This window comes from Harpia harpyja, chromosome 12, assembly GCF_026419915.1.
Source record: "Harpia harpyja isolate bHarHar1 chromosome 12, bHarHar1 primary haplotype, whole genome shotgun sequence".
NCBI classification, from domain to species: Eukaryota; Metazoa; Chordata; class Aves; order Accipitriformes; family Accipitridae; genus Harpia; species Harpia harpyja.
The window spans coordinates 31284153-31300672 of NC_068951.1; the positions used below are offsets into that span (position 1 = coordinate 31284153).

The 16520-nt window shown below is 49.8% G+C and overlaps 1 protein-coding gene across 3 annotated transcripts in view; it reads left to right on the forward strand.

Annotated features, from left to right (window-relative positions):
- The window catches only part of FGF12 (fibroblast growth factor 12), a 236415-nt gene that overhangs the window by 116998 nt on the left and 102897 nt on the right, over positions 1-16520 (forward strand). The window contains exon 1 of one of the 3 annotated variants that reach the window (XM_052804082.1): positions 14204-15431. The exons of the other annotated variants lie outside the window; for them this stretch is intronic. Within the exon in view, the coding sequence (XP_052660042.1) occupies positions 15233-15431 (199 nt within the window). The 5' untranslated portion in view covers positions 14204-15232. Of the gene's footprint in view, positions 1-14203; positions 15432-16520 lie in introns of those variants that run through there. 3 annotated transcript variants of the gene reach the window in all.

The window sequence follows — 16520 nt, forward strand, 5'->3', positions numbered from 1 at the left end:
CGCTGCTGTAGTTGAATTCCTCAGTTGTTTATGCAGAAAGGAAAAGGATCTTTCTGAGTGGGAAACATCTCTGTGAAGCTGTGGTGCTTCCCAGGAGCTGGATGGAGGCTGCAGGACCGACCCCCGTTCAGCATGCTGGAAGAACAGGGCTTCCCCAACACTCATGAGCAGTGTCTCTTGCCAGTCAAAATGATTTTGTTGGTGCAACCCTGAGGCCCGTGGGGGTTTGGGTGGGATTAGCTGGTCCCTGCTGCTCGCCTGGTGGCTGTTGGGGCACAGGGTCAAGTGTGCCCCAGCCTTGCTTGGCATCTCCATCTTCTTCCCTGCTTCTGGGCTGCCGAGCTCCTGTGTCATGGTACTGGGTGTAGAGGGACTGTGGGGCTAAAAAAATGAAGTCCTGGAGAAGCAAGGTGGCAACCTTGTCATTTATAGCAGTGCCACAGAAATCCTGCAAGCTGTAAATATGCTGGTGAGGGGGGAGAGTGTGGCTGGTGGGGCCAAGGCTTCTCTGCAGCAGTGGTGCCAAGCCCTCTCCTTATGGCCTTGCAGGGGGAGGTAAGATATGACAGGGTCTCAGCTTGTGGTGGAGAGGAGTTGAGCTGGACGCCGAGGGGACACTATGAAAGGTGGCACCTGAAGTGTGTCGGTCCATTCAGAAAGGGGGGGGGCCTTCTTGACAGCTCCATCTATGCGAGCATGGGGAAAGTGGGGGCTCCTCCGTCAGCACCCCTTACCTGCATTGCTTGAAAAATCCTACCCTGAAATCCATCTGACCCCCTGGGAAAGTATCTTTGCAAGCTTTCCTATGGTGGAGACTCACAAAAGCAGTATCATCGCCCTCCTTTTACGGATGGGAGGAATTCAAAGCCTGGGAGGAGGGTACACACATGTGGTCACTCTGCGGGTTGGTGGCGGACGTGGGAGGTAAAATGAAGCCTGTCAACTCAGTGCTTTGCTCTTGGTATTGAGGATGATCTGCAATGTTTGTGTCTCAAATGCTTCAGTGCTGTGCTTGTGAATCAGACAGAAAGACTGCTTTAAAAACAGGCAGTCTAGTTTTAGAGCTGGCATAATCATAATTCCTATGCCACTAGGAGCAGGAGGGGAGGAACAGATAAAAATCAGAAAATTAGAATTTATTACAATAAAAGCCAAAGTGCTAGAAGCCAAAACTGTCATTGTAATGCGAGCTCTATATTTTGATAGTGTGCTATTACATCGTATAAGAGGTTGAACATGCGTAAGAATATCTTGGTTGGTAATTATCTGATTTGTGATATGTAGCTAATGTGTATTTGTTGTTCTGCCGTACATTATGCAGCAGCAATTCATTTCTAAACAACATTAACTGGCAATATAGCAGTTCAGTGCAGAAATTACAGGCATAAACATAAGTTTTACTTAGGCTGAATAGTAGCTAAGTTGAGAGACCAGCAATCCTGGTCAGGGGAGATCTTCTGGGGTGAAGAGCTGAGGGTATGTCTCTCCCTAACTCACCCTGCCACCAGAATACTCCCTGCCAGATCATACTGGGTATCCCCAAAGTATCCAGCAAGCAGAAAAGACACATGCAGACAGATGTGGGTACCAGCTGGCCAGTGGACCCCACACATGGGAGCTGACAGCTTCCCTATTCTGGAATAAGTTTGTGGAAAGTCATGTCTCTGCAGACTGCACCAATCGATAGCAAAGATCTGCAGGAGTCGCTTTCAAATTAGATAAGCTTTGGAGCTGATGTCTGAATGATAGTAACAATATAAACACTTGACTGAATGCCCTCCTGTCATTGCATCCCTAACAACACTTACATAAGACCATTTGTATTTTATGTGATCTTATTTTCTTTCACTTTATTTAATGACACCACTAAATAAAAACACTCGATAATTGCTGTTGCTTACTTTAATTCATCAATTAAATGAGTAAGGCTATTAGGCTAGATATATTTTAAGATGGAACAATTAGCAAAGGTTAAAGGGACAGCGCTTATTAAAAAAACCTACTGAGTGCGCATCAAATGTCTCCCCATTCTTAGTGCATTAAAAAGGGATTTTTTTAAAGACCGAAAGTATTGGTGCTACAGATGAGGGAAAGGGTCTCTTGGCTCATGTTATTGCAGGCTGTGTCACACTGTCTTTTCACAAATGCCTGCAAAAATCCTCACTGGAAAGGAGGGAGCAGAATGACAGCAGAGATGTGCCCACTGGTCCTATTGGAAGTGTCTTACTCCTCTGATCGCTAGAAACCATGTCTAATTTCTGGTCTAAATTTACTCTTGGACAGTTTCTACCCGTTTGCTCTTGTGCCAGCATTGTCCTTCAGCTTATCTGTCCTTTGGCTGCTGTAATTTATGCCCTGTTTACGTTTCTTTCTGCCTGGGCAATGAAGATCTATGAAACATGTCCATTCTGCTTTAGCTTGTAGCCAGTTTCACTTTCTTGATTGCTCCAGTGCCAGGGTTTCAAGCAATACAAGGCAGCATCCTTTGTTTTAAAAAGAAAAACTTTCATTCAAACTGTACAATATTGTGGGTGTATTTTCTGTTTGATTGAAGGTTTATGAATGCTCCTTTTTTTAATTTTTTTTTTTTCTCACAAAATTGAGAAGCCTGGCCAAATTCAGGCTGACAGAGTCCATGTGAAATAGTTAAATAAATAACAACAGAAAGAAGACTTTTCAGACTCTACATTTTGCCAGGGGTCAAGAAAGAAAAGTGAGAGGATTGCATTAGCTGCTGGAGCCATCCAAGTGCACATAATAAGGCTGGGAGTAGCATGTAGCCTTTTCTAGAACAAATGCCTGGTGCCTGCCTCCTTACATCAACTTTTTTTTTTAAGGGGAACTTCACAGGAATCAGTCTGGCATGTTTAATTGGGGCAAAAGCTGCACAGGGATTTCTTGCATACCCCACGTTCAGCACAGAGCATCAGTAGTGCAAGGGGCTGAGGCTGGAGCTTGCAGGGGGATCCCTGGAGCATCAGTGAGAGCTGGAAGTCTGGTTCATTTGTGTCCATTTTGATAATCCTAGCCCATGTTTTTTGGCTCATGACAGTTAAGACTTGCTGACGAATAAGCAAGGACCTGAAAGTTGTTGAAGGTAATGAAGTGTCTATGAAATATGCTCCTTCACAAGGACATGTTTGTGTTGCATATGCTCCTTTTACTGCTACTGTCTTCAAGCTTCTTTACCTGCATTTTTAATAAGGAGGCAGACACTGCCCTGGTAGCTACAGATCTTCACACTTAATTTCCTAAGTGCCTGAGTTTGTCATGAGGAAGTTGCTGCAGACTTAAAAGTAGTTCTATTTCTCAGTCATTTCATTGTCAAATCAGTCTTTTCATGTGAGGGCACCTTCTTGTGGTCCACATTTTACAGCATTTGAGGTGGGCTAGAGTGGGTATTAGAGGCACTGGTTTCTAGAAGTATCTGCTACAATGAACTGGAGAAATACTATATTTGCCTCTTAACACTGGGAAAGCATTCTTTAACAAACAGAAGGATCCCCAAAGCCAAGCAAATGGGAGACAAAGCTTGCATGAGGCTTATGCAAACAAGTCAGGGAAGACAGAGAGAGCATCCTTAGAGCCAGGTCACAACTAACCTGCCCATGCCACTAACAGGAGGCATAAGCCAACCCTCCTCCAGGCTGGAACTGCCCAGCACATTTTGCTTCACTTCCTTTGGGTGGGGAAGTTTTCCAGGAATTCAGGGCCTCTGGGGCTGCTGAAGACAGAGACACCAGCAGGACCCACCTCTGCTGAGGAGCAGGGACCTTGAGAGCTAGGTGACTTCGTAAAAATAATTTTGTGCATCCTTTTCCCTGGTGCAGAGGATCTGAGACTGTGAGAGTATCAGGATTTCAGCCCCTTTGTTGCCCTGGCCCTCTTTCAACTCTGAAGGATGATCTTTGGGCAGAAAATCCTAACATGCCTCTGCAGCTAATGGATAGCCGGTCATCTCTGTGTGGAGTGCTGATAATCTCCATTGCCATATTGCCACCTGTACCCAGCACAAAGCCATGTTCTCCTTAAATACTGACAAAAATGTCTCTTCAGAAGCCTCCCAATAATTACTCAAGTACCCACTTAAGTGGCTTTTAATTTAGGCTCCCCACCCCCATACACGTACATTTTGCAATTGCCAAGCACAGCTAGTCTTATGTATAAGCTTCTGCCAAAAGAAAATGCAAATAACTTGCCCCCTGGTTTATACTACCTCGCATGAAGTATGGTGAGCCCATAGCATCTCGGAAGATGGTATTTCCAACAGGCTAGAGCAGAAGCATTCAATCATAATGAAAGATGAAAGCTCTTATTGTGAGTTTCCCTACATCCGACAACACTTGGCAACACTACAGCATCTTTTGTTGGAGTGCTACTGGCTGCCTTGCCAGCTCGTCTCATTACCGGAGGCTGCCCCTTGCTCCTGCGCTGGGGCAGGAGTGTCACACAGCAGACAGCTGCCCCAGGAGTGCCCATGGGCTCCTGCAAATGCTGTGGGGCAGGTGGTAAGGATAAGCCATGGCCATCGTGCTGGGTGCCACAGGAGGGGCAGCTGACACTGTCCCTGGGGCGGTGGGGAGGGAACATTCCCAACTTTGCAGCATTCTTTATGGTGGTAGAAAGGGAAACTCAGGGGAACCTGCCCTCTCATCCTGAAGGACCCAGATGCATTCAAAAGGGAAGACTTTAGGACATGCCTTTGGTGGGTAAGCAGTGTCTCTTGCCTGTTTCTCCATGCCTGATAGAAGGCATTGCGCTCTCTGCTTATTTCTACTGTTTTACTGGGGTAGTCTCTGGACGCCAGGTTCAATCAATGACTTGCTTGTAGCAGGCTCCAATAGCCCTTTAACTGAATAATGGGGTTTTTGTGTTACATCATGGAATAAGACCAAAGAAATGCTAACTCTTTCCCTGAAGGGGGAAAAGAAACATGCATATGAAGGGGGAGGACAGGCAAGCGTGACCAGAGAGGAGAGAAATCACACTGTACAGGAATTCCTTGTCCAAGACAGGAGCTGTAGGAAGGTCATGAATAAAGGATGCGAGGAAACAGGGTTGCCCATGTCCAAAAACTACTCTTGGAAAGCCCCAGAAGAGCCCTACAAAGTTGCTAGAGCAGCTATTGCAGCTTCTGCTTTAAACATTTCTGGAGTGCAGCAGCCTGAGGGCAGAAACGGCCAAAACTGTAATTCATGTCAGAAAGATACGTGTGAGTGATACAGGGTGGGAGGCTGTGATGGATACTTGCAGAAGGAGCAGCCAAACAATCGGTAGTTGTGCCTTTTTCCCTTGAAAAATGCCATTTTATGAAAACTGTGGGAGGGAGAAAGGAAATAGTCGTTTCAGAAGAGCCTGTTGCACAGGGATTTAAAGACCCAGTTTCATGCTGCTGCTCTGCCTAGTGCAAAAGCAGAGGCTTGAGTCTTGGTCTTGAAAGTTGGTGAGACTGCCAGTTCTACCACAGCAGTGTGCTTTCTTGCTCTTCTGGCATTTCATAGTGAGCTCCAAAAGGTCTCATTTTTATTCCTTGTGGGGAAGAAACATAACTTTGAACCCAAGATTTTCTGCAAAGTGGATTTCTGTTCCTATTAGCTCTAATACTGACTGATGCCGGGTGAGTCTCAGAAGTGAGACGGAAGGGACTGTTTGTGATTGTGCAGTCTGGTCTCCTGCTTCACTCAAGTCAGGACTGCACAGAGTGAGCCCATTAAGTTCTTTGTGGTAGGCATATCAATATGGCAAGAAACTTCTACATAAGTGGGATTTGGACTAGATGTTAGGAAGAGCCTTTCTTACCTGAGGGTGGTGCAGAGCCGCATTCCGTAGGGAGCTGTGGGATTTCCACTGCTGCAGGTCCCTAAGCAGCAATCGGACCAACCTTGTCAGTGATGATGAAGGTACTGCTGGCACAGTACAGGGGTGACCTCTCCAGGGTCCTTTGTACCCTGTGCGCTATGATATCAGTTCATCTATTTTTGAAAGAAGTTGGCTCTTAGGGTGAAATGATAGAGAATCCATCACAACTCTTGCCATATCGTTCTCTTGATGAATTACCTTTGCTGTTAGCAATAAACATGAGCCTTGCCTTGACTCATAGCCTCCAGATCTCATTCTGACTTTGCTGGATTGAAAGAGCCCCTCCTTTCAAAAATGTTCTTGCTGAGAGGTGAGAGTTTTATCAGTCAGGGCCAAATCTTCTCTGTCATTCTCTTGGATACAAAGGATCTCAACCATTTTTCTTCTGTGGCCCAATTTTCAGCAACAGCAAACTATCAGTGGTCACAGTATTAACAGGCTAAATACAACTGAGTACCAAGAGCATTTTCACAGGGTGGCCCCATGTGAATCCCCTGTAGATGTGCTTATTACTGCAACAAAGAGACTGAACTGCTCGAGTCTCTCACTATACCCGTATTCTTTGTAGACCTCAGACCCTCTTGAAGCTATGTTCTGATCCCTGCCACTTCTGATGTGTAGCAACCAGACTTTGTGACTTTCGTGATACTGGTGTTTACTGCACTGGCTACAAATGTGACAGAGCATTTCTGCTTCTGCTCCCTATTGCTCCACGCATGCACCCATGGGCTTGGGCTCTCCTAGCTGCAGTTCTGTGGAGAAAGCTGCTGTTCAGCTCGCGATGTCTCTCATGGGTCTCAATTCCCAGTCACTGCTTTCCAGGAAAAAAAGAGAAGTGCCCAGTCTTGAAGTAATACAGACTGCACAACTTATCCCCAGAGGTTTGATCTGGCTGCATTAAAATGAAACTTGTTTCTATGAACTCAGATGCCACGTCAGTTCAGTTTAGTCTCTTCACCAGACCTGCTGTGATCATTAATTACTACTGAATTAGTCTTTGTATCCTTGGCAAACTTAGATTTGCTTCCAGGCCACTGATACCTTTATTGGTGTCTGGATTGCAGTAGCTGTGAGAGTCTGGAGAGAGAAGACATGGGATTACATTTTACTGGGGAGATAGAAGAGTTGATTTATTGCTGGGGAGGGAAATAAATTACAATGCCAAGAGGTGTGTTTGGAGGCCAGGGGTATGTGGGGGAAGTGATGTATTCACTCAGATCCTTTTTACCCAGCACTTCAGGTCAGCAGGGGATGAAGGAGTCTTCAAACCTTTTCCTAGCTGTATGACAGCTGTAATCTCATATTTACATTTAGTGTTGAGTACGCCCTTGTAGTATGCGGGAGAAATAAGCAGGTTTGGTTAAATAAGATGCAATCTGGATGCATGTAACTTCAGAGGCGTCCTGAGGGCAGGATTAATGTGCCAGCACTCCTGTTCTGCAGAGCTTGATGGCAGTGGGGCTCCCAGGTTTTGTCAGAGTCACTGCATTTCCTGAGAGCTCTCCGAACTCCAAGGAGCCTTTACTGAGTGACAGAGCCATGGGCTGCCCCTTTGAAGCACTGCTGTTCTGACCCAGCAGTATTTGAGATACGATCTGGCTCAGGCTGCAAATGCTGGGCTTCTTAGGGATTTGGAGGCTTGATGAAGGGATGAGCAAAGTTTGGGGTCAGGGAACTTTCCAAGGCCTCTTTAGGTCTGGCAGAATCCATTATGTGCAGATAGATTTCTGGGTCTGGAGGGAGTTTGTTATTTCTCCTTGACAGCTTCTCTCCCTTCCTCCCCTCTTGGCCTATGCTAGTGCAACACACATGCATTAAGGAGGCTGAAGGTCTCCAATCTCCAAGCCTTGACTTGCTGTGGAGCAGACAGTCCCACAGCCCTGCTAGAGGAATGCGATAGGGGTTTCATTCTCCCGCTCTTCTTTTTATCATTCTCAATCACATAATCGGGCTGGTTTGCCTCAGCCAAGATCTAATCAGGAAGGATCTGTTTGACTTTCAGCAAAGTCAGCTTGGTGGAAACTTTAAATTTTGGGGGCTTTTCCTGACATGCTTGAAAACGGTTTTGGTTGGAATCAGTGTCTGGCTGCATAGTTACAACGTGACGAGGTTTCACAGCTTGAGCAGCTTTCCTTCCTCCCAGGGAGGGGGAAAAAGCATGGGCAACGCATTAGACTTCCTGAGCCAAGGGGTTTGGAGGCCCTGGGCCTGAAACTGCACTGTGGGGTCACACTCCCCTCTCCACCCAGACAACATCACCTTCAAGCAGGTGAGATGTAAAGCCAGACACAACTAGGTTCAATGTCCATGGGAACTGGGCACCTCTTGCATTATTGAAACTGTAGACCAAAACGGGCTACAGGCTGTCATCAAATAGGATTCAAAGAGAACGATGGGGATGGCTGACCTGCCCTAGGGAGGGGAAGGTTGTAGTTGTCCTCTTGTTCATGACAGTGCCACTACCCTGAGGTCTGAGGACTAGGTCTCTGCTTCAGACAAGAGAAGGGCACGATGTGTGTGTATTCAGTCTCAGGCTCACGACTGGGGTTGTTCTGTGGTGGCTATTTCACCTATTTCAGCCTCAAGCTCCTGCTCTGCATTAAAAGCACAAGGGATGTGGTCTTTTCCTCTTTCTCACATGCCGTGAATGCAGATGTAAGACCTGGGATGAAATCTCAAGTCACGCCCTCCCTCCCCTTCCAGTTCCTTGCAGTTCCTGTGGCTTAGGGCTATTAGATGGGTTGCCATGGCTGAAAAACTCCCTAAGGGGCAGATGGAGGGAGTTGCTGGATGTTCTTGAGAAGCCCAGTGAGGAAGAGGAGGTGGAGGAAGGGAGGTAGCGGTCTGTCTTGTCTTTTAAAGTCAGCTATAGTACAAGCAAGAAGATACTTGAGGGTTTTTTTCTATGTGTTTACGTGGGCACTTTTAAGCCTGGAGCAGCTGGTTGGCTTTATGTCCCTTGCTCAGAAGAGAGGGCTCCTTGCCTTGCACAAGGTTATCTGCAAGTAGAGTACCAATCCTTTCATTGCTCCTTGACTGGAGACCCTTCAGTGAGGCCTCCTCCCTGCATTGCCTTAACGACTGAAGTGCCATGTGGGAGCTGTCCCTAGAGAGGTGTTTGCAGGCCCTTTCCCTTCGACTCCTGCCACTAATGAAGCCACAACTGAAGCACATCACTGCAAGGACAGCAGTTTTTCATGCCCTGATCCCCTTGGGGAAGGCAATGGCAGAATGGCTGATGAAAAGGACTGGTGGGGTGGGGTGGTAACAGCAGCTTCGAGGTAAGCCCCATCTTGAACAAGCCCCACGTCTTGCTCTGGCATGTGGGACAGGCACTGACCTGTCTGCAGGGAGCTCTCTCTTCATATGTGGGAACAGTTTCAGATGCCCCCTGCTACTACTCCTTTTCAGGCTTCGTTTCGGGGAGATGACTTTTGCAGCAAGGCGTAGGTAGCAGAATTGACCCTAGACTGTGTACCTTCCTGCTGTTCCCAGCAGGTGTTTCCAGAACCCAGGAGACAAAGTCTATTCAGCCATACAGGAGGCTTCTTGAAGAGAAATGCATCATGGCATTTTCATTCCTAGACAGCTACAGTTCCCTTCAGTGAAGCAAAGCTTTCTTGTGTTCCCGTGGCTCCACCTGGTATAGGCAACAAGTCACTGAGGAGAAATAAAACCTTCTGTTAAGTAGAAATCCTCTCTTAAAAAGGAAAAAATGTATGTGAACATATAAAATCCAAGCAGAATTATTTCTTTTTCTGGGCTCCAGTTGGTTTTGTTGTGTTGGTGCTGCTTGTGGCCTGGTTTTTGCAGCAGTGGTTTCATTCTGCAATCTGCATAACTGCTTACCTGCCACTTGCTTTAAGACACAGGCAAGCCCAACTTCTCCCCAGGCTAGAGCTGTTTTTAAAGACACCGGGTAGGCTAATGAATATTCCTCGTGATGAGTTGCAAATTTTGTTTTAATTGAATCTTTGAAGCCAAAAAAGGGAGTGAGGGGCCCATTAAATAAATTATTTTAATATAGCAATCAGATGATGCAGGCTCTTCTGTGTTTATTAAAAGGCCTAGTCAGCTCAGAGCTCAGCTGTGCAAGAAAAGCCCAGAAAGCCAGCCAGTTTTCATACTCCGCTGCTGTTTTAGGGCCAGATCTCTCTCCCCGAACAGCATATTTTTAAGTGGCCATATGAATTCTTATTAGGCATCCAAACATAGATATAAACCCATGCATTGTAAACAGAATTACCCTGCACATAAAACGAGCAAAATACTGTAAGGTCTTTTCTTTATCAGGTTACCCAGGCATGTTTTTTTTTAAAAAGTCCACCCACGCACAGAGACTGGGGAATGCCAAAGCTGCATGAATTTTAATTATGCTAGACATGCAACAAGGGGCTACCTTGTAAAGAATAAAGTTAATAAAACATGGATATGGGCTTAATTCTGCTTAATAAGCAGCCCTGGCAATGCACATTTTAGATGTAATTTACACAGCGTGGAAATTGGGTACAATTCTTAAGAGGTGTCTGCATGCAGACTTTCAAACTCAACAGTGCTTTCCTATTGGAAGAGATTTGTTGCTATGCTGCTGTAAAATGGTGAATTAGGCCATTCATAATTATTGGCCAGAGATGGGTGTCTTTCTTTTCCCCATTCAACTACAGCAATATGCATATACATTTTAAAGTGGTATTAAATTTAAATCTTTTCCTCAACTTTCATGCATGCATTTTCAGTAGCTATGCAGATAAAACAGCAAAAAACCTGCATACACTTCTATCTGTAGTTAGCTTTGTCTGTACAGAATTAGTAAAGCAGAGATATGCCTAATGACTAAATCTACAGAACATAGCCCATGGCTTTTGAAGGGTCTATGAAAAATAAACAGGATATTCTGTTAGCAACCCTGCGGGAATTATTGCACTTCACTAAGGAAAGATGCCAATAATCTCTGTTTTGACCTAGATAGATTGTTCTGTTTAGGAAGGTAAGGGAGTGCAATTCTAGATCTCTTCTCTGTTCAAGCCACCAAAGCCCTGAAATTCAGCCAGGCCTTCATTTTAAACCTCAGCACTGAGGACAGAAGAGTTTATTTATCAAGTGAACAAAACCTCAGAAATGACAGTGTCTTGAAATGTTTATGCTGGCCTCCTTCCATAGCAAGTGCCTAATGCATAGGCTCCTGTATGCTTAGGGTGGGGTGGGGATATTTAATAAACACTGTGAGTCTGATTCTCCAACAGCCATGGGGAGTCTGACCCTCTGCCTGCTCCTGTGCGCAGGATGCGGCCTTTCTCCGCAAACTGCAGGAGGAGCATTGGCGTATCTCTCTAGCGTGATCAAAACACTGTCTTGCTTGTTCATTTTATGAATCAGTGCTATTCTCTCCTTCCCTCTTCATAGTGTGCACTGTGCAGCTTTCCAGACTGGGACTGGAGGTGAGGAGAGAGCCCAGGGTAGAAGAGGCAGGGGAGAAAAATTGTCTTAATAAACATATAAGATAGAGATTATTTTATTCTATTAAATACAGCTAGATAAATATGTTAAAAAAAAAATTATGTGCCTTAAGGAAAAATGCCATATTGGCCCAGTTTGGTCAAAAAATTCAGCTTCCATTGGCGGCAATGAGGAATGCAGCCCCTGGATTCAACAGCGGCTAGTTGGTATGGAACGGATAGGCTGCACTACCCTCAAAGAGGAGTAGCTGACACAGATGAAAATGGAAGATGTTTTGAGCCCTGTTTACCCAAATGGAAGTTGAAGGAGAGAACTTCCACTGGCAGAGACCAAAGCACATGGAGGCTTTTCTGTTTCACTTGGCAGCCCACCAACAGTAACGTTTCACCTGCAAGAATGACAGTGCAGGAGCATGATGAGGTTGGCCTTCAATTCTCCAGCTCAAGACCGCTCTGGGCTTGCTTAGTGTTTATAAAAGCACGGGCTTTTCAGAAAATTATGTGAAGCTGGGGCATGATCCAGAGTGGTGCAGAGCAGATGCGCATGCCGGTGATGTAACCAGGAGTTCATGGCACTGGGCCTGCGTTCAGAACCAAACCCCGTGGACTCCTTGGCCATCTATAAATACAGACAGACCTGCACGTTAACAAATGCAACATTATATTCAATTTCACAAGCTCTGCTTTAATTTAATTCCATCACTGCGGAAGCAGAGAGACCTGGGAGAAGCATTTCTTCTTAGAGTTGCAGCAGCTCTCTTTTTAGATTCACAAGTCACCAGAAAAAAAAAATACTGTGACCAACTTTATCACTGATTAGGATCATTTTTAAGTGCAGAGCTGCTGCCTCTAGTTTATAGCTACACAAGAAAACAAATTAGTCACATGTCAAAAAACCTGAAACTTATCTAATATGGGGAGGGGGATAAAACAGCATTCTTTCACCACAGATTTGAAGACTACAGGCAAAAAAATATCTTTATATATAGATGGAGAACCTCTTTCTCAGGCAGATATCAGGTTTGCTCACATCCTTTGAACATGAAGCTTTGGATAATTCACTGGCAGTTCAGACAGTGATTCTCTGATTGCAAACAGCTTTCTTTAGGCCATGCCTGTACCTTGTACTGCAGCATTCTTTGATGTCAAGTGTAATAATCCGGCAGAGAAAATTAAAATATGAAGCGTTTTAGTTACAGGAAAGGGAAGAAAAATCTTTATTGATTGGAACAGTGAAATCTGCTCAAAAAAGTTGGCAGCAGTTAAAAAGAGATCAACAGCCAAACATTTATATCTCCCAAATGGTTTTGAATATCTTTCTCCCCTGTTCTCTCCCGGAGAACCTGATTCTACCTTGTTTTGGCATGTGTAGGGATTAAGAGTGAAAATCAGGAAGTAATGCCAGAGTTTAGTTAATCTTTATGGACATAGTTGGTGGTTGTTTCAGTTGCCTTTTTTCCCAACCCATTAAAATAGTTTAGAGCTGAAGTTCTTGCAATGAAGTAGTTACAGATTATTTTGCTGAAGTTAACAGTTCCCAGGGGGTGTCACAAACTGGTTTAAAGTGCCCTCTTCAGCTGGGCACATGATTCACCCCCACACCTTCAGGACCGCATTAGTCCTGTCCTGCCACTAGTACTGGCCAAAGCGTAGCTGGGCAGGTCTTCACTTCCCAGCCGAGATCCCCTGTCCCTCCACCCTGACTGACTGCTGTATGCTCCCCCAAGTATCTTGCTCATGACCTCCTGCACATACACTCATTAGCTGTTACTTGAACCTGAAATCTGGAGAGCACCACTCTTATGGCAGCAACAGCAGCTGCTTATCTGGATAAACAGGGATGTATATCTGCACCTTAAATTTTGTTCGGTGCAGTTTTGTGGCTGGAGACACAAGGGAGCCCACCCAGCTCCTGCGGGCTGGCCCTAGCGGAGCACCTGCTGATAAACCGGTGCTCTGCCTTGGACCGCTCTAACCAGAGGCAGCCCGGTCGTGCCCACCGCTGCAGTCGGCTTGCACGGTCCCCAGACGAGGCACCGAGCCCCCGACTCCCCCCCGCGGCAGCGCAGCCCGTGGGGTGCCGGAGGCTCTCGCCCCGTCTCTGCTTGCACGGAGAAGCAGGGAAAGCCATGGAGATGCTCGGCTGCTGAGGCTGGGTGCTCGGGCACCCACAGCAACGGCCGAGGAGGTGGCCGGGGTGGCTGCACGAGTGGCGGGCGGCTCCCTCGGAGGGCACGGGCGGGGCTGCGGCTCCGGGGAAGCCCAGCTCCCCGCGGGGGCGGCGGGCCGGCCCGGTGGCCGCCCGGTCGGAGGGGCAGAGCCGCCGCGGAGCTGCAGTTGCCTCGCTCTGCCTGCGCGATGTTTCTCATCCAAACCTCGATCACGTAGGATTGCGTAGAGGAGGGCGAGCGGGAGCAGCTGCAATTCTCCCCCAGCCCGGAGTCCAGCTCCCCGGCCGGCACCGGCCCGCCCCGCCCCGGCCCGACCCGCCCGGCCGCCGCGGGGCTGCGGGGCTCCCCGACGCCTTGGCAGCAGCCCCGCGCGGCGTGGGCGTCCGGGGGGGGCTTCCCCGGCCCCTCCCTCCCCTCTCCTTCCCCCGCCTCGCCTCGGCCCCCGCCTCGCCTCGGCCCCCGCCTCGCCTCGGCCCCCGCCTCGCCTCGGCCCCCCTCCTCCCGGTTCCCGGGCCGGGCCGGAGGATGCGGGCGGGCGGCGGGCGCGGCTCGGCTCCTCCTCGCCCCGCCGCCGTCGGGCGGCACCGCGGAGCATCCTGAGCCCCGCACGGAGCAGCAGCAGCAGCAGCGGCAGCCGCACCCCCCCGCCCTCCTCCTCCTCCTCCTCCTCCTCCTCCTCCTCCTCCTCCTCCCCGCCTCGCATCGCTCCTCCCGCCGCCGTACCCGCCGCGGCAACCGGGCCCGGGGCCGCCCCGGTGCCGAGAGCTCCGCGGCCTCCCGCCGGGCCGGACGATGTGGGTTGCTGCTGTCGGGGAGAGCCGCTGCCGGGGCAGAGGCGGCGAGCAGGGCTGGGGGAGCTGCGCCAGCCATGGCGCTGTGAGCCCGGGGCGCCGAGCTGCGGCGATGTGAGCCCGCACCCGCGGCCGGGCCGCCTCTTTTTTTTTTTTTTTTTTTAATTTAATTTTATTGTATCGCCTCTTTTTTGTTTGTTTGCTGGCCTGGTGCTTTTTCCCGTGGCTGCTTTTTCCTTCCCCTCCCGCCCTCTCTGAGAGCAGAGTGGGGAGGGGGGGAAAAGAGGAAGGAAGAGGAGGAGTGCACAGAGAAATGCAGCGCGGCTCGCCCTGAGCCCGGCCGCGGGAGCGGAGCGGAGCCGCGTCCATGTGCGCGCACTGCCGCGCCGCGCCTCGGAGCCACCGCGCTGGGGCCGGGGCTGGCCGCGGGCCGGGGGGGCTCTGACTCATCCCACGGCCCCTCGCCGGAGGGCGGCCGGCGGGAGGAAGCGCCGCCGCCTGCGCCCGAGCGGAGCGGAGCGGCACGGCACCGCGCCGCGCCGCAGGGACCCGCGGATCCTCCGCGCCCCCCACCCCCCCACCCCACCTTTGGACACAGCTGCCGCCGGCGGACCTTTGCAAGCGGGACAGCCGCCTCCCGGATTTACAAGGCGCGGGGCCGCTGCCAAGCCCGGCCGGGGGTCTCGCCGACGGCCGCCCGCGCCGGGATTTGCGCTCCCCGGGGACAGACCCATGGGCGGCGGGGTCCAGCGGCCAGCCATGGTTGTTAGCCCGGGCGCCCTGCTCCGCCTGGCCGGCTGAGCCCTCCCCGGCGCCGGGACTCGGGGCTGCAGCGCGTTAAGCGGGGCGTCCCCGTCCCCCGTCCCCGCGGGGCGCGGCGGCGGCTCGGCCCCAGCGCGCCCGGGCGGCGCCCCCCGGAGCGGAGCGGCGCGGCGCGGGGGGCCCATGAGCGGCGATGGCAGCGGCTATCGCCAGCTCGTTGATCCGGCAGAAGCGGCAGGCGAGGGAGTCCAACAGCGACCGGGTGTCCGCCTCCAAGCGCCGCTCCAGCCCCAGCAAGGACGGGCGCTCCCTCTGCGAGAGGCACGTCCTGGGGGTCTTCAGCAAAGTGCGCTTCTGCAGCGGCAGGAAAAGGCCGGTGAGGAGGAGACCGGGTGAGTACGGCGGGCCGGGGCCGTGGGGACCTGCTCCGCGGGGTGGGGCGGCCCCGGACCCGCCGGGATGGCTGCCCCCGGGCGGGGGGGGGGGCGGCCGGCCCCGGGGCTCTCCCGGCGCCGCCGGGTACCGTCTGGGGACGGGCTTGCTCCGCGCTCAACTTTCGCCCGGGTCCTGGCGGGTCTCGTCCCCGGGCTGGTGGGATGGGTGGGCACCCACCTGCCGCCAGCATCCCTCCACCGCTGTCCGAAGCGTGGGCAAAGCGGGTGCTCCGGCAGGAGAGAGCCAGCGGCTTAATCTGTGCTAGCTTAACCCAGGATTGTATTTTTCCACCTCCCTGTAGATATGCTTTTTAAGCAGTCTCCTCTTATTTTCTGCATAGTGACAAGGAAATCGATAAACTGAGGATCAATTAGAATTGTGGCCGTTTTGATAACTAGATCCATCAAGTGCTACTTCACGAGCAGAGTTGCATAGGGAATTTCATTAGCTTATAAGGCTTTCTAGATGGCAGCTGCACGACTGTTACACCTAATTCTGAGCTTGCAAGGACCTGGAAATGCTTTTTAGGGCAGTCTTTCTTTTCCGCTTTCTTTCCTTTATCTTTTTGTGCGTGCGTGTGCTCAGTCTTGGTTCCTTATGGAAAACTTCAGCCCTAGTGTACGTGTTGCTCACATTCCCACAGTGAAGTCCCACCACCCACAGTTTCAGTTCTGAGCGGTGCTTTCTGCTCTCAGCTGTCCTTGGTAGGTGTGAAAATTCGGTACCTGGCAAGAGTAGGTAGGTGTGAAAATTCGGTACCTGGCAAGAGTAGGCCCTCCGTGATTTCTCAGTGGAATTATTATTTACTTCTTCCTTTATTTTTTCACTGCTATAAATCTAAGGTAAGAAAACAGAGCTTGGTTTGAGAAGCTGCTGTGAACATGTACTTTTCTCAGGTGTCCCTTAGTATCATAGTTAAAAAAGAATGATACTTGTTCACTCCGCTCTTCGGGATGTACCATCAACCTGTGTAATCCTCCCATGTTTTCCGTATACATTAGTATTTTGTTTGTTGATTAGTCTCTTCATGAAGCCCCTTCTCTGCA